At 40.6% G+C, this 23,345-nt stretch overlaps 1 protein-coding gene across 1 annotated transcript; it reads right to left on the bottom strand.

Moving 5' to 3' along the window:
* Nucleotides 1-16,276: 16,276 nt before the first annotated feature.
* LOC115898622 (testis-specific basic protein Y 1-like) lies at nt 16,277-16,856 on the bottom strand. The gene is made up of 2 exons (XM_030933640.1): nt 16,745-16,856; nt 16,277-16,555 (listed from the first exon to the last, which is right to left on the bottom strand). Exons 1-2 carry the CDS (start codon nt 16,844-16,846, stop codon nt 16,277-16,279), a joined length of 381 nt encoding a protein of 126 aa, XP_030789500.1. The 5' UTR covers nt 16,847-16,856.
* Nucleotides 16,857-23,345: the final 6,489 nt, after the last annotated feature.

Here is a 23,345-nt window from a genome sequence, read left to right as displayed (position 1 = left end):
CTCCCATGTGATGTACGGGAGGCAGCATAGCATAATGTCATGAGCTGGCATTTTGTAAGTCTCAGGAATAGCTGTCATCTATGTGTGATGTTGGGCATTTAGTAAAAGAGAAATAGCAACTGCACCTGCCCTCTCAGGAGCCTATGAAGATTAAATGTGATCCCACACGTAAAGCATTGAACCTCTAGCTCCTTTCAAATGCTCAAAAGATGCTAATTATTATCATACAAAAATCACTCATGAGGCTTAAAGAAGTATATAATATTTGGTTCAATTTTGAGTAACTAACAAGTTCCATGACTCTCAACTATAAGCAACTAATCATTGACTAAATAATTCTGAGCAAAAATCCCTTTCTTATGCACCTCTGCACACCAGTACAGAGGAATTAAAAGAAGAATTGTTGGCAGATTACACCAAATCAGTTTTCTCCACAACGCCTCCTCTTTTTTTTTTTTTTTTTTTACTATTTTTATCTGAAGATCAATTGTTCTTCCTGAGAGATGCTGTTCAGTCCATGCCCATGGCTAGGAAAGACCAGACCAAATAATGCTTTTCATCTGAGGCCAAAAGTTGGGCAGGCAACTAGAATCTGCTCTTGCTAAAGACCCAAATAAGCATGCCTGTGATCTTAGGTCCAGCAACCACAGAGAAAAGATAGTTCATCAACAGCATCACAGATCTTTACAGCTGGTTCATCCATGCCTGTTACTGTAAATGTAGCAGGATTATAAAACTCAATTTGTAATTCCTGCTGCTCTAGATGAAGCCTTTGTATCCATCCTCAAGGCGTAGTGACTTGATAGTGCCCAGGAATGGAAAAAGAATAAAAACACTACACCTTATTCTATCGGGAAGAGACACCAACCCGAGATGTTACTAAGAGCTCTAAATAGGAAACAGTTTATTTTTTTTTACATTTCTATTTTATTTTAGATTCAGGGAGTACATGTACAGGTTTGTTATAAGGATATTTTGCTTGATGCTGAAGTTTGGGCTTCTACTGATCCAATCACCCAGATAGTCGACACAGTACCCAAAAGGAAGGTTTTCAGCCCGTAGCCCATTCCTTCTCTCCCCCGTTTTGAAGTCCTCAGCGTCTATTGTTCCCATCTTTATGTCCATGTGGATCCAGGGTTTAGTTCCCCCGTATAAATGAGAAAATGTGATATTTGATTTTCTGTTCTGTGCTAATTTCTTTAGGACAATGGCCAGCTGCATCCATGTTGCTGCAAAGGACAGGATTTCATTTTTTTTTTTTTTATGACAGCACAGTATTCTATGGTGTATATGGATTTCTTTCTTTTTTTGTTGCTGCACAGTACCTCATGGTGTATATGCACCAAATTTTTAAGAAATCCAATCCACCACTGAGGGGCACCTGGGTTGATTCTGAGTCATGATGTTTGGGACCAGAAGTAGGAAGAGGGGTAGGGGGTAATTGTCATGCTACACGCCTACAATGAGTAATAGGATTCAGTGAAGTTGATATCAAGCAGTGCTTATTAGTAGGAGAAGAATTTATGCATCTGGGCAGAGCAAGGCCTCTAGCAGCACTGCCCCCCCGCCACCTGCCAATTTTGTAAATGGAACAAAAAGAACCTCTGTGTCTACCAATACCTCTGTTTTCTTTTCCTTCCTAGAGGAGTTCTCTCTCATTCCAATTATCCTTTAGAGCCACATCAAAGAGCAAAACTAGAACCAAGAATGAAAACTGGAACTCCCATTTGACCCAGAAATCCCATTAATGGGTAGATACCCAAAGGAAACAATTTCTAAGGGCAAGAGTTTCTATGTGACAATTCCTTTTTGATGAGCCTTTTTATTGGAGTAAAAAAAAAATACTTCCCACTCCCCGCCAAAAAATAATGATTTCCAATCAAGATAGCTCAGTATGTTGAACCCCTTCCATTTTAAACAGGCAGCAATGCAGGTAAATGCTATGGAGAAAATTTAGATGCAGATAGGATAAAGCCAGGGGTCTGCTAACAGGTCTCATCTTTCACCAAGAGTTTTCTTCTGCTGATATAACCACGACTTCATCTTCCTTACCTAGGTGGGAGAATTGAAATTAGATTTACCCATATAAATCCAGAGGAAAGCAAGCTGATAGAAGCAGATTTCTTATGCTGCTTGGAGTTTAGCTTATTTTAAGCATGTAGGCTTAGGGTTGAGACACATAACCAGGAACTAAAATATCTGCCTCCCTGGCTTCGTGAGAAGAGGATCAGCCATCTTCCTACTCTCACCATGGGCAGGGAATACTGAGCCTTGATGCCTGATGTCCCTTTGGACTGAAGACTCTGGAACATGGCGAAGGGAGTTAAGGGACCTAAAGAGTGGAAGATTTAATGTGTGAAAATATATTTCCTTCTTTAAGCGAAGCTGAAAATACAAATTCACAAGCATGTAGAGAAATATAACAATATGAAGGACAGCCAATAAAACCAGAGACCAGTGATTGCAGGATAAGTATAGTCCACAGGAAACTAAAACAAATTAGAAATGCAACTAAGATTTTAAAATAACTATTGTTGGCTGGGTGCAGTGGCTCACACCTGTAATCCCAGCGCTTTGGGAGGCTGAGGCAGATGGATCACTTGAGCTCCCCAGTTGGAGACCAGCCTGGGCAAGATGGCAAAACCCCATCTCTACAAAAAATACAAAAATTATCCCGTCATGGTGGTATGTGCCTGTACTCTGAGCTGCTCGGGAGTCTGAGGTGGGAGGATGGCTTGAGCCTGGAAGGTTGAGGTTTTAGTGGGCCGAGATCGTGCCACTGCACTTAAGCCTGAACGACAGAGCCAGAACCTGTCTCAAAAAAATAACCATTATGTCCAAATGGACGTATGAAAATAGTACACTATTAAAAGGACGAGAAGCCTGGCACAGTGGCTTCTGCCTGTTATCCCAGCATTTTGAGAAGCTGGGGCATGAGGATTGCTTGAGGCCAGGAGTTTGAGACCTAGATAACATAGGAGACTCTGTCCCTAAATAAAGAAAAGTAAATCAGCCAGATACGGTGGTGCATACCTATAGTCCCAGCTACTTGGGAGGTTGAGGTGGGAGGATCACTTGAGCTCAGGGGTTCAAGGCAGTGAGACATGAGACATGATCATGTCACTGCACTCCAGCCTGGGTGACAGAGGAGTGAGACCCTGTGTCTAAAAAGCAGGAAAAAAGAAAAGTAATTGGGGGGCCAGGCATAGAATAAAGATGGATTTTAAGAAGACACCATTGGAAATATTGAATATAAACAATATATTCTTTATATCTATAATAATTTTTTAAAAAACCATACAAATACTAAACTGGGCAAATCCAAATACAGAATTTGTGACCAGGATAGAAGTGTGCAAAAATTACTCAGAGCCTAGCACAGAGGTAGAATAAAACAAAAAAATATGAAAGAGGAGTTAAGCAATCTGGAGAACAGACTGAAAAACTACCACATACATTTAGTTAAAGTTCCAGAAGAAAATAAACATTTTAGAAAATGATAACTGATTACTATATTGAAATTAAGAAAAGCAAAATCAGTCCAGTCAAAACTGCAATCAAATATCAAGCAGGACAAATAAAAAACAACTAAATCCTAGACAATCGTGGTGAAACTGCACAATGTCAAGCATAAAGATCAAATGACAGAATGTACCAGGTAAAAAGCAGTTTACCTGAAATGAATTGCAATTACAGTGCAGCAGATTTCTAATTTGCAAAAATAATGCCAGAAGGTAATGGAAATGGAAAATACATAACTGTCTCCTCTCAGAAATTGTTAGAACAAATAGGTTTTTAAAAAATCACGAAGGGCATAGAAGATTTGAACAACGTGCTCAAACAACTTAATTGATGACTTAATTGAATACTCTAGCCCAGGGCTCCTCAACCCCCAGGCTGTGGACTGGTCCTGGTCTGTGGCCTGTTAGGCACTGGGCACAGCAGGAAGCGAGCAGCCTGCAAGCAAGCATTACCACCTGAGCTCCACCTCTTGTCAGATGGGTGGTGCCATTAGATTCTCATAGGAGCACAAACCCTATTGTGAACTATGCACACGAGAGATCTAGGTTGCACACTCCTTATGATAATTTAACTAATACCTGATGATCTGAGGTGGAACAGTTTCATCCTGAAACAATTTCCCACCCCACCCAACCTCACCCCTGTCTGTGGAAAAATTGTCTTCCATGAAAGTGGTTCCTGGTGCCAAAAATGTTGGGGTCCACCGCTCCACCTAAGAGTAGAATAGATATTTTTTCCCAAAGAACAAATAAAATATTTATCAAGAGATGCTATGTTCTCAGTAAAAAAAAGTCTCAATTATTTTAAAAGGATTGAAAATATACACAATATATCCACTGATTTTAAAAAATTAGAAATAAATAGCAGAAAGTATCTCGGAAATCCCAATATAAGCAACATGTTGATAACAAAAAAGACAAAAAAGAAATGACAAGGGATATTAGAAAATATTTAAAACTGGATGATAAAAGACTCAATCCATCAAAATGGGTGCGGGGCAGCTGAAGCACGCTTAGAGGAAAACTTATAGCGCTAGTGGCTCAGATTAGAAAATAAGAAAGGTCCAAAATCAACAATTGGAGATTGCACTCAAGAAGCTAGAAAAATAATGACAAATTAAAACCAAATAAAGTGAAAGAGAGTAAATAATTAAGACAATATTAAAAACCATAGAAATAGAAAAAGAACAAATAATGGAAAAATCAACCAAAGCAAATGTGGTCCATTGAAAAAGATTAATAAAATTGATAAACCCTTTAGCTAGACTGATCCAATGTGGGTGAGGGAGGAAGGAAGAGGACAGGAAGGAGGGGGAGAGAGAGATTGAGTGATTTATGGTGTCAAGAAAAGAATGGAAGACATATCTAAAGTTATTACATGATATTAAGGGCATGGTATAAGAAATTCATGCCAATAAAATTAAACACTTAACTACAATGGACATCAGCAAATTACCAAAACAGATGTTACCAAACCAGAAAAGCCCTGAAATTGAATTTGTAATTAGAACCTTCTTCCAAAGAAAATTTAAGACCAAATAACCTCATTGATGTATTCTAAGAAATATCGAGAAGAAATAACATGAAACTTATACAAACTCTTTCAGAAAATAAAAGAGGAAACACTATATATTTTAATAAAAGTGGCATGACTCTAATACCCCAAACAGACAAGAATAGTTTATGAAATGAAACATAAAGCACCAAAATCCTTAACAAAACTATATTCAGCATTAACGAAGAATAGAGAGGTAATATATTTGGCCAAGTGAGATTTATTCTTTGTTCCACAAATGCAAGGTTAGATCAATACTAACAAGATCAATCTGTTTAATTTGTTGTATTATTAATATAAAAGAGAAAAAGATAGTAATTCCGGTAGAGGTAGAAAGGGCTTTTGATAAAATTCAAGACCCAGTTATGATTTTGGGATTCTTATTGTGAAAGGCGAAATAGTTTCCACTAAAACAAGGGATACAAAGACTATTCACTCTCATTTTTATCCAATGTTGTATTGGAGATCACAGTGCAGTAATGCAACAAATTGTATTACGTAAGGTAAGGTGAGAAGATTAAATCAATAGATGTAAGATTCCGTACTAGCAAAACATGTATAAAATGCTTAGGTATATACGCAGCTATTAGTCTTTGTATTAGTCTGTTCTTGCATTGCTATAAAGAAACACCTGAGACTGGGTAATTTATAAAGAGAAGAGGTTTAATTGGCTCATGGTTTGGCAGGTTGTACAGGAAGCATGACACTGACATCTGCTTGGCTTCTGGTGAGGCCTCAGGAAACTAACAGAGCAGAATGAAGGGGAAGCAGTCTCATCTTACATGGCCGGAGCAGTGGGAGGAGAAAGAGGGAGGGGAGATGCTATATTCTTTTAAAGAACCAGATCTCACAAGAACTCACTATCATGAGAACAGCACCCAGGGGAATGGTGTTAAACCATTAATGAGAACTCTGCTCCCATGATTTAATCACCTCTCACCAGACTCCACCTCCAACACCGGGGGTTACAATTTGACATGAGATTTTATGGGGACGTAGATCCAAACCATATCAGTCTTAATTAGTGATTTTAGCTTAGATACAGAATACAAGATCAATTACCAATGCTAGTGCTATCTCAATATACTAGTTATAAACAAACAGAATTCTGAAGACCAACATACTATCTACTGGTTACTATAGTCAATAATAATCTAACTGTACATTTTAAAATAACTTATAGAGTATAATTGGATTGTTTGCAGCTCAAAGGATAAATGCTTGAGGGGTGGATACCCCATTCTTCATGACGTGCTTATTTCACATTGCATGCCTGTTTCTTTTTTTTTTTTTTTTTTTTTTTTTTTTTTTTTTTTTTTTTGAGATGGAGTCTCGCTCTGTCGCCCAGGCTGGAGTGCAGTGGCCGGATCTCAGCTCACTGCAAGCTCCGCCTCCCGGGTTTACGCCATTCTCCTGCCTCAGCCTCCCAAGTAGCTGGGACTACAGGCACCCGCCAACTCGCCCGGCTAGTTTTTTGTATTTTTTAGTAGAGACGGGGTTTCGCCGTGTTAGCCAGGATGGTCTCGATCTCCTGACCTCGCGATCCACCCGTCTCGGCCTCCCAAAGTGCTGGGATTACAGGCTTGAGCCACCGCGCCCGGCCGCATGCCTGTTTCAAAACATCTCATATACCCCATGAATATATACACCTGTGTACCCACAAAAATAAAAATTAAAAAAATGCCATCTACCATATATACCATAATATCATAACACATAAAATATTAAGGATAAATTTAATAAAAGTTGAGCAAAACCTCTACTCTGAAGCTATAAAACATTTCTAAAGGAAAATAAAGTATACCTAGGTAAATAAAATGATCTATCATGCTATGGATTAGAAGACTATTATTAAATCTCATCTTCTCCGATTATGTAGAGACTACAATTCTAATCATATTTCCAGGAAACGTTGACAAAGCATTCCTAAAATTTATATGGAATTGCAAAGGACCAAGGACAGCCAAAACAACCCTTGATAAACAAGAACAAAGAGAAGTCACATTAGTTGTTTTCAAGAGTTGTTTAAAGCTACAGCCATCAAGACCGAACCAGGACCATGTGGAGTCAGCGGCAGGACCTGAGAATAGACTCAGGGAACAAAACTGAGTGTTCGGAAACAGACTCACACCCACGTATATACATATGAGGAAATGGAATGGTGCCAAAGTAATTTTATGGGGAGAAGGAAAGACCTTCCAAAAAATAATAATGGGGCCGAGATGGATAAGTTAACTGCAACTGCCCTCTCTCAATTACGGTAAAATTTCTGGACAAAATACCGAAAACTAAGACGCGAGCCCTTTAAGGAGTACACAGCAGCAAGCACACTGGGAACTGAAATCAAAACGTCATTAAGGCCCCGTAAGAGGACCAAGTTTCCCATTTTTCCATGCTTGGTCTCCCAGCATTGAGCAGAAGGCAGAACCTGGCTTGGAACTGAGCTGGGAGTGCTGACAACATCACCTTGGGAGAAACCCCTGCTTATAGCCAAAGGAAGGGCCTCCCATGCTCCAGAGTGTGGAGGGAACCCATATTTCTTCATCCTTTGCTTTTTCTTGTTCTCCTCTCTCCTGGCTAGTCCAAGTTCAGCAGCTGCACGGTGATGGAAGCAGTGGGGCAACTATAGGGCAGTCAGCTCAGCTCCAAGGCCCTCCCTCTGGTCAGAGGAACGAAGAAAAGGGCCCCACTTCCTGTAGAGTCTGAGGGAATACCTGTTGTCATTTTCTCTTTTTTTCCTTTCATTTTCTATATTTTTAAAATTAAGTTAAATTTTTTAAGTTGACAAATAATAATTACACAGGCATATGGGGTAGATAGCAGTGTTGGCATAAACACAACGTGTAGTGATCAGATCAGGGTGATTAGCACATCCATCATCTCAAACAGGTATCATTTCTGTGTATTGGGAACATTCAATATCCTTTTTTTCTAACCATTTGAAACTATATAATTTATTATTGTTAACTATAGTCATCCTACAGTGGTACAGAACAGGAGAATGTATTCCTCCTATCTAGCCATAATTTTGTATTCTTTAACAAATCTCTCCCTATCCCCCTCCCTCCCCTACCCTTCCCAGCCCACTCTCTTTTATCTCTTGCTCCTTTACCCCAAAGGTAGCCCTGGTCACACAGAACCACATGTACTAATGGAGAGTGAAACTCTAGGAGCAACCTGTCTTTCTGACCAGAAGGGTCAGGTAAAAGGGCACTTGGGAGTCAGACTGTAGGGTAAGCTTGGCAGATTTTGGAAAAAAAAATATAGGATTCTAAGTAAAATCAGAATTTCAGATAAACCTTGTTATATTTTTAAACTTGCTAATGTATATTCCATGCAATATTTGGAATCTCACACACACACACACACACACACACACACACTCTAAAAATTCATTCATTATTTATCTGAACTGGGCATCTTGTATTTTATCTGGTGATTCCATATGGGGTTAATTCCAGAGAGGAAAGTGCTAGAGAAGTGTGTCCCCCATTTCTGTGGACAAACTCACTTGAGCCTGGTCTCACTCCAGAGCTGTGTATGCATGGAAAGTCCCAAGGAAGCAGAGCAAAGGCTTTGAGAACTTCACTGCCATTTAAGCCATCTCCCAACTTCCAGCCTAACCTCCAACGAATACGTGTGCCAGGCCATCTCAAACAGCCCAGCAGGGCTTTAGAAACTGATTTGTCATTGGAGCTACCACACACAGAATGCAGGAACAAGTGTAGGTCTGAACCTAACCGATTGTATGGCAATTCAAACACAGATTTAAAATAATTGGTGATGGAATAACAATTGGATATCTACATGGAAAAATAATACACCAGAAAGCATCAGAGATGGAAATAGAGTATCTGAAGTCATAAAACTTCTAGAGCAAAACAAAAGAAAATAATATGATCCTGAGGTTGTCGAAGATTTCTCAGATTGGGCACAAAATGCATTAATTACAAAGGAATAGTAAATAAATTCTGTTTTAAAAAAAAAAAAACTATTACTCATTAAAATATGTCTCTAAAAACAAAAAATAACACACGAATAGCAGGAAATAACCACACTACATAAAACTGACCTATGTCTTGCCTTATAATCATATATAAATAATTTCTGTAACTTAAGAAAAAAACAGTGAGAGAAGGGCTTACTCAGACACCTCACAGGGAAAGGTATCACAATGGTCAAGAGAAAGTACTTACCATTGTTATTCATCAAAGAAGTGCAAATTTAAATACCAGAGAGATGCCGCCTAACACTCATCACAATGACAAAAATTAGAGACCGAGATGATCAAATTTTGGTAAAGCTGTGGAATGTCCACAACTCTCCTATGTTGTTGGTGGAGTTCATATACGGGGTTCATGCTTTCCAAAACATTTTTGACAGTTTCCTAGAAAGTTAAACATACACACACTATGATCCAGCAATTCCATTCCTAAGTAGTGACCTAAGAGAAAGGAGAATATATGTCCACACAAAGACTTGTTCTTGTAAGTCTTTTTCATAACAGCCACACACTGTATGCAACGTAACATCCATCCACAGCGGGGTAGATGAGCAAACGGAGGTACATCTGTGCACTAACTGCTTCTCAGGAGTAGGAAGAAATGAACCATGGATACACACCTTGGCATGGGTGAGTCTCAAGATCTCTGTGCGTGAGGGAAATAAGGCAAACGCAAAAGAGAACTTGCTGTGAGATTATGTTTCCTGGATATTCAAGAAAAGGCAAAATTAACCTGTGGTGAAAGAATCAATATCAGTTGTTGACTCTGGGGCAAGGGGTAAGGAGAAATTAATTAGGCAGGTGCACAAGGGAAACTTCCGAGGTGATGGAGGTTCTGTATTTTGACATGGGTGTATTTAGCACAGGTATATGCATTTGATGGAATTTCCCAAATGATAGCACTATGCCAATTAAAAAAAAAATAGAAACATTAAAAATGGGATTGATATGGTTTGGCTGCATCCCCACCCAAATCTCAACTTGAATTGCATCTCCCAGAAGTCCCATGTGTTGTGGGAGGGGCTCAGGGGGAGGTAATTGAATCATGGGGGCCGATCTTTCCTGTCCTATTCTCATGAAGTGAATAAGTCTCACAGGATCTGATGGTTTTATCAGGGGTTTCTGCTTTTGCTTCTTCCTCATTTGCTCTTGCTGCCACCACGTAAGAAGTACCTTTCACCTCCCACCGTGACTCTGAGGCATCCCTAGCCATGTGGAGATATAAGTCCAACTAAACTTATTTTTCTTCCCAGTCTCGGGTATGTCTTTATCAGCAGCATGGAAATGGACTAATACAGTAAATTAGTATCAGTAGAGTGGGGCGTTGCTGAATAGTTACCTGAAAAATGTGGAAGCGACTTTGGAACTGGGTAACAGGCAGAGGTTGGAACAGCATCTTCAGCTTCAGTTCCAGCAAGTTGGTTTCTCCCTCCTGCTTTATTGTAGCCACGCTGGCAGCTGACTGGATGGTGCCCACCCAGAGCGAGGGTGGGCCTGCCTCTCCCACTGCACTGACTCAAATGTTAATCTCCGTTGGCAGCACGCTCACAGACACACCCAGGAACAACACTTTACATCCTTCGATCCAATCAAGTTGACAATATTAACCATCCTGGAAAGTTGTAAGCATCCACTGTAGCACAATGGGCATATAGTTCACAATGCTGTACTATGCACCTCAATATTTGTTAAGAGTGTGTAGGTCGTGTTGTGTGTGTTTTACCACAAGTTTAAAAATACTCCTGATTATCTTATTCCATATGCTTAACACCTTAGCAAACCTCAGTACTTCACTGCCCATTTCTGGCTGCATGGCGTATCAGAGAAAGTGTGGGTTTGGAGTCAGACAAGCTTCGGTTCAAGTACTAGGTGATCTGGAACAGGTTACTTAGCCTGGCTGGTCCTCAGGGTCATCTTTTGTAAACTCAGGATGGAATAAGACAGCCCCATCTATCTTCCAGCACCATTCTAAGGATGACTCATAGGCATTGCTCAGACATGGCAGTGATTATTGTTTTTTGATTAGCATCTAGCCCTCTCCCTGGACCATGGTAGGTGCCCAATAAATGTTTGTTGAATGAATAATTTAATTCATTATTAATGAATTTGTATTTTATTTTACCCTGCTCCTTGCCATTTTTTTTTTAGTGCAATTACTCCTATCTAGTTTTGAGTTGCATCCAAATTCTCAATCTAGTTAAGATTCAAAATTACATATCAGCTTGCTGGGCTAGCACTTTTCCTTACCCTCTCCCTGAAGGGTCCCCAATTCTGTTTCTATTCTGTGTCTTTTTTCCCCACTTCCATGAACATGTGTCCAGGGCCCCTTGCTGCCAAAGCCCTTCAACTAGTTATTCTCCAGCAGAACATTTTTCTGCCAGTGAAAATATTTTCTTTCAGGAATTGGCTAAAAGCTGTTTTCATAAAAACTTCCCCATATGAATTGAACCTATAATTATCTTGCTCTTTCTTAGGATTTCTGCAGAGCTTACGCACACCTAAAGCGTGCCAATTCACACTTGGTTCTGGGGTCTATAGGAGAGTCACAGAAACATGACTCCTGTCATGAATGCAAGCTAGGAGGTGGTCCCTAAAACAGGGGATGTGTCTCGAATGCCTCTTCAGTCCTCGTACAGTGTCTAATACGGTGCTGCTTCCACAGCGTTGAGCAGCAGTCCTTAAGAGGGTGGAGTTTAGAATTTGATCTTTGCAGACTTGAGTTTCAATCCTGACTCTATAATCTATAAGCAGTATAAGAAAGGTACCCAAACTGTCTGTCTCATTTGTCCAGTGGGGACACTACCCATTTTACAGGGTGTGATGGTTAATTTCAGGTGTCAACGTGACTGACTCCCTTAAGGAATACGTCAGGAATTGGTAAAGCATTGTTTCTGGGTGAGCCTGCACATGTATTCCCGGGAAGATTGGTGTAGGCTGGTGGACAGAGTGGGGAAGATGTCTGCAATAGAGACAGGCCCCATTCAGTTCTCTGAGGGCCCAGACAGGAGAAACAGGGCAGAGGAAAGGCACTTTCCTCCCTTTCTTCCTGGAGCTGAGACTCTTCTTTTCCTGCCCTTGGACACCAGAACTTCAGGCTCTCTTTATACTGAGAGTTACACCATCCACTTCCCTGGTTCTGAGGTTTCTGGGTGTGGGCTGAGTCACACTCCTGGCATCCCAGGGACTCCATCTTGCAGATAGCCTGCCCTGAGACTTTTCATCCCTAATTCCCCTAATAAATCCCCTCTCATCTATCTCTGCTGATCACCCGCTGGTGGTGTCTCTCCAGACCCCCGATTAATCCACAGGGGTAATGTGAGGGAGAAATGAGGACGTGCATGGGGAGCATTTCACACCCTGCCTGACACATGCCCAGGTCCAGTGGGCTGCAGCTGCAGTTATTCTAGAGCTTAGCATCAGTGTTCAAAACAGCAGAAGGCCTTCCGTCTGGTACCCAGCCATCGCGTTGAGCTTCTCCTGTCATTTTTCAATTCCAGAGTGTTTTTGAGAGCAATTCTATGTCCCGTGTATCACTGACGTGGGGCCAAAGACAATCCGCACGGGTGGGGATCTGAAGCTGGGAATGACCAATGGGTCAGAAAGTTCTCAGGAGTCAGGAGCAGAGGAAGCTGCATGGTCAAGGGGAATCGACGTGAGCCTTCCTGCCATGTGTCCTGTTTCCTGTGGTCTAATGAGACAGAGACATATGTATGTAGACATCATCTCATGCTGAGCTCTTTAATATGTACAAGGTGTTTTCAAATTTTCCCACCAACTGTCTTTGACAGCTGAGGATCTGCAGATCACCTGTTGTTCATGACTGTTGTCAAGGGGATCCTCCCTTTAGGGACACAGGAAGATTTGCCTAAAATGTCAGGAAGCTTTGATATTTATTATTTTATTATGCAAGCCAACTAAAGCTTTGCAGTTATATTACTTCGGGTCTTTACTCATCCCACTGACCTCGGCTTGTGGGTAGTGGGAGAAGGAGGGAAAATATTTAACACTCTTATTAACTAATTTAACTGTGTATTTAACATGTAGAATCAAGAAAGACTTAAAGGAAGATGCAGTATTTGCGAATGCTCCAACAAATTAAAAGATTAATTATTGATTTCTGATTAAACCACTTATTTTCTGTAATGAATCAAAATAGTTTGTGAAAATAAATTCAGTGACATTTTTGCATCTATAATTTCAAAATCGTAGTAACTTTTCAAAGCCAAAAATTCCTGAAACACAAGTCTGCCAATCATCACAACAAAACATGAAGCCCCAGTGAAAGAGCTAGTCAGGATGGGTTCCCAACAAATAGCAGTTGAAGCTCCAACTGCCATGAAGTGATGAAACAAACCCGGTGTAAGAGCCATGGATAAATTTTTTAAATGCTGAAAGAAGCATCACAGACTGTTTTGGGTTGCAGAGCTTGAATGGAAATATGGCATTAAAATAAGGTGCACAAAATTAATTGAGTATAATTTTAAAACACACTGCAATGTTGCTCCATAATATTCATCAAACCCAAAAGTGACCACTGACAAGATTCAGTTTATTTCAGTTTTTATGCTGTCATTATGGAAAAAAACTACAGCAGGGAGTTCACCAATTTCCCTTTGGAAAGAGATATACAACCACAGCCAATAGGCTTTCCTAAAAGACAGCAGGCGCTTTTCATTCTGGCTTGTTTCCCATCCATAACATACAGATATTTATTGTTCAGGGTCAGTACAGCCTTGCAAATAAACACGCTTTGAGTTATACCAAGCATCCTTATATAGTATTTCCATATAAGAAATACAAAACAAATATACCACAAAATGATGGCATTCAGGACATGGGGCAACACCCTGTTTCTGTGGTATAGCAGCCTAGGTTTCGTAGGATTCCATAGGAGGCAGCTACAAGTTCAACATGCAAAGCTCTGAAATCCCTTCCTAAGCTAATGAAGTGACCCTGACCGCACCAAGGAAAGGATGAAATAGAACTCATCTGTTGTTTCTCACGTGATGCTACCATCTCTTCTAAGTCATCATTAATTTTAACATCTTTAAAGATATAAGAACAATCTGTGTAACAAATGAAAACTGCCTGTAAAGTTAGTGCTTTATATCTCAAAAGCTTATTACATGGAAATTCATATTTTCATAATCACATAAAAGTTTAACATGTTTTTCATTATAAGATTACAGGACATGAGTTATTCTGTCTGTGTAATTATTAACAACTGGAAATTAAATCGTGATAATTTTGTACTCTTTTCTTCTTAAAATGATAATTTCCTTTCTCCTTTTGCCTGAGAACCATGCTTGAACAATACTAACGCCTTACCGTCTAAAACAAATGATTATATATAATATATAAATATAAATATGTTTTATATATGTATTTAGACATAAAATGTATATTTATATATAAATATCTCTGTATGTATTCTACATAAAAACTTAAACATACATATAAATATATATGTATAGTAGGTTTTAGTATATATAGAAAAGACCTATGTATTTTGAACATGTGTATATATAATCCATATATATTTATATAATATATAAATATATAATCCATATATATTTTATATAATATATAAATATATAATCCATATATATAAAATATATAATCCATATAGTATTTATAATAATATAGAAATATATAATCCATATATATTTATATACTATATAAAATATATAATCCATAATAGGTTAATATAATATATAAAATAATATAATGCCATAGCTGTTAATAATAGATAAAGATATAATCATATATATTTATTAATATATAAATATATAATCCATATATATTTAATATAATAGATAAATATATAATCCATATATATTTATATAATATATAAATATATAATCCATATATATTTATATAATATATAAAAATATATATCCATAATATTTATAATAATATATAAAATATAAATCACATAAGAGTTATATATTATATAAATATATAATCATAATATATTTATATATTATATAAATATATATCCATATTATTTATATATTATATAAATATATAATCCATATTTCTATATTTCAATTTATATATTTTATATAAAAATAATATAAGCTATATAGGTTTGTCTATAGTAAATATAGTTGCTATATTTTAGTTACATATAAATTTAAATATGTTTTATACAGTAAATTCTACTATATATAGAAAAGACCTGTGTATTTCTAATGTATGGAAATATGAAATGTACTTTTTGTCTCCTCAGTCGCAAAAATAAAAAGGCTTTTTTCAAGTAGATAGATTTTGCTCTACTTTGAATTTTTCTTCTTAATCATATTAGATTGTAGGGAGGGGACGCTGAAAGGAAAGAGGATGGAGACGATTCTTCCATCGGTTTCTATAAATGAAAAGGTATTTTAACAATGAAACCGAAGTAGGTAGAATCCAGTTCTTGGTACTTGGTGTATGTGCTAGCAAGATTGCATGAAGAAACAAACCTTACAAGAAGCAGAGTCATCCCGTGAAGGGGAAACTTTTCTCCAATGCTCAGCCATGACGCAATCCTTATCCTCCTGTCTGGCTAACTGTGACTTGTCCCTTTGACCTCAACCCAGCGGGATCCCACTTCCCTCCCTCCCGACATACCACCTATTCCTTCCTTCTGTCCTTTCTCCCTCCCCACACACCTCCTTTCCTCCCCTCCCTCCCCTCCCACACCCCACCTCTCCTCCCTCCCCCCCACATACCACCTCTTCCACCTACTTTTGTCTCCTCCCTCCTCCCCTCACACCACCTCTTCCTCCCTCCCTCCCCCCACCTCTTCCCTCCTCCCTCCCCCACCTCTTCCTCCCCCCCCTCCCCACCTCTTTCCTCCCTCCCTCCCTCCCCCACCTCTTCCTCCATCCTCCCCTCCACACACCTCTCCTCCCCCTCCCTCCTTCCCTCCCCTCTCCCCACAAAGCCCTACTACCTCTTCGCCCCCTCCCTCCCCCCCATCACACCACCCCATCGTCCCCCTCCCTCCCTCCCATCACACAACCCTCTTCCTCCTCCCCACCCCCCACCTCTTCCCCCCTCCCTCCCCACCCCCCACCTCTTTCCCCCTCCCTCCCTCCCCACCATCAGAGAACATGGAGTCACTGAGATCATTTGCAACACATTCATTTTATTATCTTCACCAGGGGCCACCCTGCTGGTGAGATCTCTGAGGTCTGGCGACTGGGCCTGAACTTAGTCGCCGCTCAGGGAGCTGGTGGCGTCGGTGGCCGCCCCCTCGCTCAGCTGGGTCTCCTGGCTCAGGGTGTCGTGCTGGCTCCCCTCGCTCACGGGCTCCTCCACCGGCAGCTGGTGCTGAGGGAGCTCCTGGCTGGGCTGGTCACTGGGGCCGGGGGCCGCTGGCCCGCTCCCCGCCTCAGGGGCCGCCGCCGCCGCCGCCATCTTGCTCGCGGCCCGTTTCTTCCCGCCTCTCCGTCCACGAGCTGCTTTTCCCTTCTTGGCCGCCCCGGTAGCCTGGAAGGACAAAGGGAGATCCCAGAAGGGCTTTGGTTGAGGGAAGAGGATGGAGGAGGCTGGGAACAGGGACGTTTCCTCAGAGGCGGGTGGGCCGGGTTGGGGGGCTGTGCCAGGGGAGGACGGGAGAGGATTCTGGTGAGGAAGGAGCAAGGGGAAGCTGAGGAGGAGCTTGGGTGGGTCCCTCACCTTCTTCTTCGGGCTGCTGGAGCCCTGCTGAGGAGAGGACTTCCTCTTTTGGGTCTCCTTGGTCTTGGCCGGGGATCCCGAGTCTCTCGGCTTCGGACTCATCTTCCACCGCTCAACGTCTCCCAACGGTCAACCGCAGGCCGCCTGGGGTCCCCGTATATACCCCTCCCGCGGTCTCGGGACAGTGAGGCGACCACGTCCCTGAGCTGTGATTGGTCAACACCCCACTCCCCAGCCAATGGTAGCCCTGGGCGGGAAGGGAGGCCTTCGACGTCACAAAGCGCCATTGCGACCTGACTGAGGAAGGTGGCAGGGGAGTGACATCTGATGAGGAAGGCAGGGTGCGCTGGTTGGAGAAAGGGAGATTTGGGTTAGCGCCCCTAAGGATAGTTCCCAAACTGACATGGCACCCCTGCTAAATGCCCCATGTTCAATTTTGGCAGATCATGTGGCACGGGAGGATATTTCTGCCACATGTTTCCCCCGGACCCCCCACTCAGTGGTACATTCTGTTCCTCCACACCTGCCATCATTACCCAGTTTCTGTGTCATCTACCTAAAATCCCTCCATGCTAACTGGGACGAGTTTAGGGCTATACGAAGATGTCAATCATCTTTCTCTCCTGTAAATTACTCTGCTACACCTTGAGGACCATTCACTTCTTGGATGCCATGAAACAACTTTTCCATCTCACTTCCTTCTCCCAGCGTCCACATAGTGCCTCACAATTTTTCATTCTTGTGGTTTAAAGCACTAGCTTCCAGAGGTCAAGATCAGCAAACACACTGACTCAGCTGGGTATCTGTATCAGGCTGGGTTCCTCAGAGAAGGAGAAACTAAACCAACAGGATATTTGTGTGTGTGTGTGTGTGAGAGAGAGAGAGAATGTGTGTAATGTTATATATCATAAACATCTATTTACTATAATATAGTATTCATTTATGAATAATATTATATATGTGATACGGTTTACTCTAAGTAAGTGGCTCAAACCTTCACACAATGTGGGGTCTAGGAAGCTGAAATTTGTAGGGCAAGTGAGCAAGCTGGAAACTAAAAGCTTCTGCACAGCCAACAATCAACAAAATGAAAAGGCAGGCTATGGTTTGGGAGAAGCTATTTGCGAACCATATATCTAATAATGCGTTAATATCCAAAATATATAAAGAACTCACACAGCTCAATAGCAAACAAATAAATAGTCTGGTTAACAAATAGGCAAAGGACTTGAATAGGCATTTCTAGAAAGAAAACACACAACTGGCCAACAGGTACATGAAAATGTGCTCAACATCATTAATAATCAGAGAATGCAAATGAAAACCACAGTGGGCCGAGCGGGGTGGCTCACGCCTGTAATCCCAGCACTTTGGGAGGCCGACACGGGTGGATCATGAGGTCAGGAGATGAAAACCATCCTGGTTAACACGGTGAAACCCCGTCTCTACTAAAAATACAAAAAATTAGCCGGGCGTGGTGGCGGGCACCTGTAGTCCCAGCTACTGGGGAGGCTGAGGCAGGAGAATGGCTGAACCGGGGGGCGGAGCTTGCAGTGAGCTGAGATCGTGCCGCTGCACTACAGCCTTGGAGACAGAGCGAGACTCCATCTCAAAAAATAATAATAATAATAATAATGAGGGCAAAGATGTGGAGAAAATGAAACCCTTTTAGGGTGTGCAGAGAAGGGGACGTTTACACGCTGTTGACAGACATGTAATCGGTACAGCCGTTATGAAAAACAGTATAATCGTTCCTTGGAAAATCAAAATAGATCTACCATATGACCCAGCAGTTCATCTGTGGAGTGTGTGCCCCTCCCCCAAAATGAAATCCACATCTCATACAGATATCTCCAGTACTAATTGTAACTCATTAATCACACAGGAAATTAGAGTTTCTATTTGAAAAGAATGTTTTTTTTTTTTCACCATTCTGGTATCAAATATTTATTCTACACATCTCTTCTTATTTTTTGCTTTGTAATTACCTAGGTACTATTACCCATTGACAGAACTAACTCATTACTCCAAGAAGAAATGAGAAATGTTGAGGAGAATGCAATGTTATACTTCTTTTTCTTCAATCAGTTATTCTAGTTTTATGAAGGATTCTGTATTTAACTCTTACCCAGGTAACTCTAGTTACCATATCCATAGTACCTAAACAACAATCCAAAAAAAGTAAGCACACAGAATTGACTAGAATGGTTATTAAACCTTCTATGTTCAACCAGTTTTCCTAGTAATTGCTAGTTGTTTATTCAGCTGTTTGCCTAGGTACCACTAAATGTTTAGTTTTATGTCACAGAGACATAAGAAGTAGTATTGAGAAGAATTTGTTTATTTCAGGTACTGGTTTCGTGTAGTTATTTCTAGTTAATTACTCACTTGGATACAGTAGATATCTATTGTATGAGGTAATATTTCTAACATGAGGTTGGAATTTTGCATTGAGGAAAACGGTTATTGAACTCCCTGGTATAGGCCAGTTGTCTTCAGCTTCCTGGAATCAATTACTTGGTCTGGCTAATTCTAGCTGTCTTTAGGTTGCTAATTACATGTTTACCACCAGATGTCTGTGGTAATTTATTATTCCAACAAAAAATAGTAGAATGATAAGGAAGGATTTTCCTTTTTCTTGGCATCACGTAGATATTCAAGTTATCTCCAGTTATTCTATGTAACTTTTTTCCCTGGGTAACATTCAGCACGTATCCTTTTAAGTTCTTATCTCAACTAAAACCAATAATTGAAACTTGCAAAGAACATGAGTTTCAGGATCAGGTTCACCTGGTATTGTAATGATTGTTAGCTGTTTCTATGTAACCAGTTTCATGGGAAAGCCCAGTTAAGTAGAATTTGTATATTAACTCAACACCAACAAAATTATATCTCACCAGACTAGATTCCCTATGTTCTACATTCCACTGAACTATTCTTCTTGTCTCTATTTTACTACTTACTTAGGTACATGACTTACCTGTAGTACTAATTCATTATTCCAGCAATAACTCAGCAGTAAGTGGTGAGAAGAAAGTGATTTTATTTTTAAAATTTATTTTTGTCGTGGTAAAATATACATATATAATGTACCCTCTTTATCACTTGTAAGTGTGCAGTTCAGTGGTAATAAATATATTTATATTCTTTTATTTCCCCTTCATTCCCCCTTCCCCATCTGGCCTCTGCTGATAGTGATATGGACAATAAAATTTAGGCTGAGGTGAGCTTAGATGGAGATGAGGAACTAGTTGAGATCTGGAGCAAAGGTGACTCTTGTTATGTTTTAGCAAAGAGACTGGTGGCACTTTGCCCCTGCCCTATAGATTTGTTGAACTTTGAATTTGAGAGATGATGTAGGGTATCTAGCAGAAGAAATTTCTAAGCAGCAAAGCATTCAAGAGGTGACTTGGGTGCTGTTAAATGCATTTCATTTCATAAGGGAAGCAGAGCATAAAAGCTAGGAAAATATGCAGCCTGATTATGTGATAGAAAAGAAAAACCCACTTTCTGGGGAGAAATTCAAGCTCACTGCAGACATTTGCTGAAGCAGCAAGGAACCTAATGTTAATCACTAAGGCCAAGGGGAAAATGTCTCCAGGTCATGTTAGAGACCTTCACGGCAGCCCCTCCCATCACAGGCCCAGAGGCCCTGAAGGAAAATGTGGTTTCATGGGCCGGGCCCAGGGTCCCCATGCTGTGTGTAGCCTAGGGACCTGGTTCCCTGTGTCCCAGCCACTCTAGTTGTGGCTGAAAGTGGCCAATGTACAGCTTGGGCTGTGGCTTCAGTGGGTGGAAGCCCCAAGCCTTGGCAGCTTCTGCATGGTGTTGAGCCTTCAGGTGCACAGAAGTCAAGAATTTAGGTTTGGCAACCTCTGCCTATATTTCAGAAGATGTATGGAAATTCCTGGATGCCCAGGCCAAAGTTTGCTGCAGGGGTGGAGCCCTCATGGAAAACTTCTGCTAGGGTAGTACACAAGGGAAATGTGGGGTCAGAGCCCTACTAGGGCAGTGCCAGGTAGAGCTGTGAGAAGAGGGCCATAGACCTTCAGACCCCAAAATGGTAGATCAACTGACAGCTTGCACTGTGTACCTGGAAAAGCTGCAGACACTCAATGCCAGCCTGTGAAAGCAGCCAGGAGGGAGGTTGTACCTTGCAATGCCACAGGGGCAGAGCTGCCCAAGACCATGGGAACCCACCTCTTGCATCAGCATGACCTGGATGTGAGACTTGGAGTCAAAGAAGATCATTTTAGAGCTTTAAAATTTGATGGCACTGCTGCATTTGGACTTGCATGGGCCCTGCAACCCCTTTATTTTGGCCAGTGTCTCCCATTGGAACAACTGTATTTACCCAATACCTGTACCCTCACTGTATCTAGGAAGTTACTAGCTTGCTTTTGATTTTACAGTCTCATAGGTGGAAGGAGCTTGCCTTGTTTCACATGAGACTTTGGACTGCGGACTTTTGGGTTAATGCTGAAATGAGTTAAGACTTTGGGGAACTGTTGGAAAGGCATGATTGGTTTTGAAATATGAAGTTTTGGAGGGGCTAGGGGTGGAATGATATGGTTTGGCTGTGTTCCCACCCAAATCTCAACTTGAATTGTATCTCCCAGAATTCCCACATGTGAGAGGGACCCAGAAGGAGGTAACTGAATCATGGGGGCCTATCTTTCCTATGCTATTGTCGTGATAGTGAATAAGTCTCACAAGATCTGATGGGTTTATCAGGGGTTTCAGCTTTTACTTCCTTCTCATTTTCTCTTGCCACTGCCAGGTAAGAAGTTCCTTTCACCTCCCGCCATGATTCTGAGGCCTCCCTCACCATGTGGAACTGTAAGTCCAATTAAACCTCTTTTTCTTCCCAGTCTTGGATATGTCTTTATCTGCAGCATGAAAATGGACTAATACAGAGACACTATTTCCTTTTGTACAACGGAAAGCATCATAAATAAGGCAAAAAATAAGATACAGAACAGAAGAGCACACATGTAACTTCAATTTATTGACTTGGATAGTTTCTAGATGATATATACATACATATACACATATTTTATACCCAACAAATTAGTAATTTAAAAATTCCTCAAGACATTTAAAGATGGGAAGATTATATGGAATAATATTTATTGAAGACAAAACCCAAATGGATAGTCATCACAAAAAATCTGGTGTCACTGAGAGTCAAGGGATTACGAAATATCACAAAGGAATGCACTTCATCTGCAAACAGTGGTAATGCTGTGTGTTGATGGAAACATGTAACTGATCTTTTCTTTGGTTGGCAACTAGCAATATTGAGGACAGTTAAAGATGTATGTATCCCTACCACCTGAACCACCTGGAAATGCCATTACCATGTTTATATTCTAGAACAGAAGTTCTCTGCCATGATTGTACATGAGAATCACTGCTCTAGAATATGGCATAATACACATTCATGCGCATTATTCCTTGTCCAGCAAATACAAGCGTTTCTCTAGAGGAGGGGCTTATCTCAATCCTAGGCTCCTGTTAGAATCTCTTCAGGGGTTCTTTTACAAAAGTAATATCTAAACATTACCCTCCAAATCTGATTAAGTTGGTCTGGATGGAGTCTGACGGAGGAACCCTGGTTGCCTATTAAGTTCTTTCGGGGAACCACTGAAAATCTTCACACCTGCATTGCAATCCAAGATCTCTGGATTTGAGCCCCAAGCTTTGTGTAAACAAATTACAGCCTTGTGTGTAATAGCAAAAATCTGGAAGCCACTTAGATGTTCATTGAGAGGAGAATGCATAAATACATTGTAGGATATACCTATAATAAAATCTATCCTGCTCTTAAAATTAAACAAATTGTGCCCTCATCTATCCTATCTATGATAGGATAGGATATGTACCTATCCTATCATATATGCAGACATAAAGAACTTATGTCCATATATTCTATATTCTTTATAGAATATGTAGACATAAATATATAGATTCTGTATTAATAAAATATCTATAGACACAAACATATAGAATATATATTTATAAAATATGATCTATAGACATAAATATATAGAATATATAGAAATAATTAATTTCTGTCTATATGTTCTTTATGGTATAGGATATCATCTAAATAACATAAGCATTTCGAACATCCTATTTATTGTTTACAGATACATTTGTGTGCTAAAGGTATGAAAGTTCAAAGGCTGGATGCGGTGGCTCACGCCTGTAATCCCAGCACTTTGGGAGGCTGAGGTGGGCAGATCACAAGGTCAGGGGTTCAAGACCAGCCTGGCCAATATGGTGAAACCCCATCTCTACTAAAAATACCAAAATTAGCCGGGCGTGGTGGCAGGCGCCTGTAGTCCCAGCTTCTCGGGAGGCTCAGGCAGGAGAATTGCTTGAACCTGGGAGGTGGAGGTTGCCATGAGCCAAGATCGGGCCACTGCACTCCAGCCTGGGAGACAGAGTGAGACTCGATCTCAAAAAAAAAAAAAAAAAAAAAAAGTATGAAAGTTCATATAGAGGCAATATAAGTCAAGTAAGGGTTAGTAGTTACACCTGGAGAGGGAAGGACAGAAGGAAGACAGAGGTAACAATAAGATCTGATGTCACTGCA

Source organism: Rhinopithecus roxellana, chromosome 7 (assembly GCF_007565055.1).
Source record: "Rhinopithecus roxellana isolate Shanxi Qingling chromosome 7, ASM756505v1, whole genome shotgun sequence".
NCBI lineage: Eukaryota > Metazoa > Chordata > Mammalia > Primates > Cercopithecidae > Rhinopithecus > Rhinopithecus roxellana.
This window is presented reverse-complemented; position numbering and strand designations above follow the sequence as displayed.

Coding starts and splice junctions, on each gene's coding strand:
- LOC115898622 (XM_030933640.1), bottom strand. CDS start 16,846: ATGAGTCCGAAGCCGAGAGACTCGGGATCCCCGGCCAAGACCAAGGAG. Junction 16,556..16,744: donor CCAGCAGCCCGAAGAAGAAG/GTGAGGGACCCA, acceptor TTGTCCTTCCAG/GCTACCGGGGCGGCCAAGAA.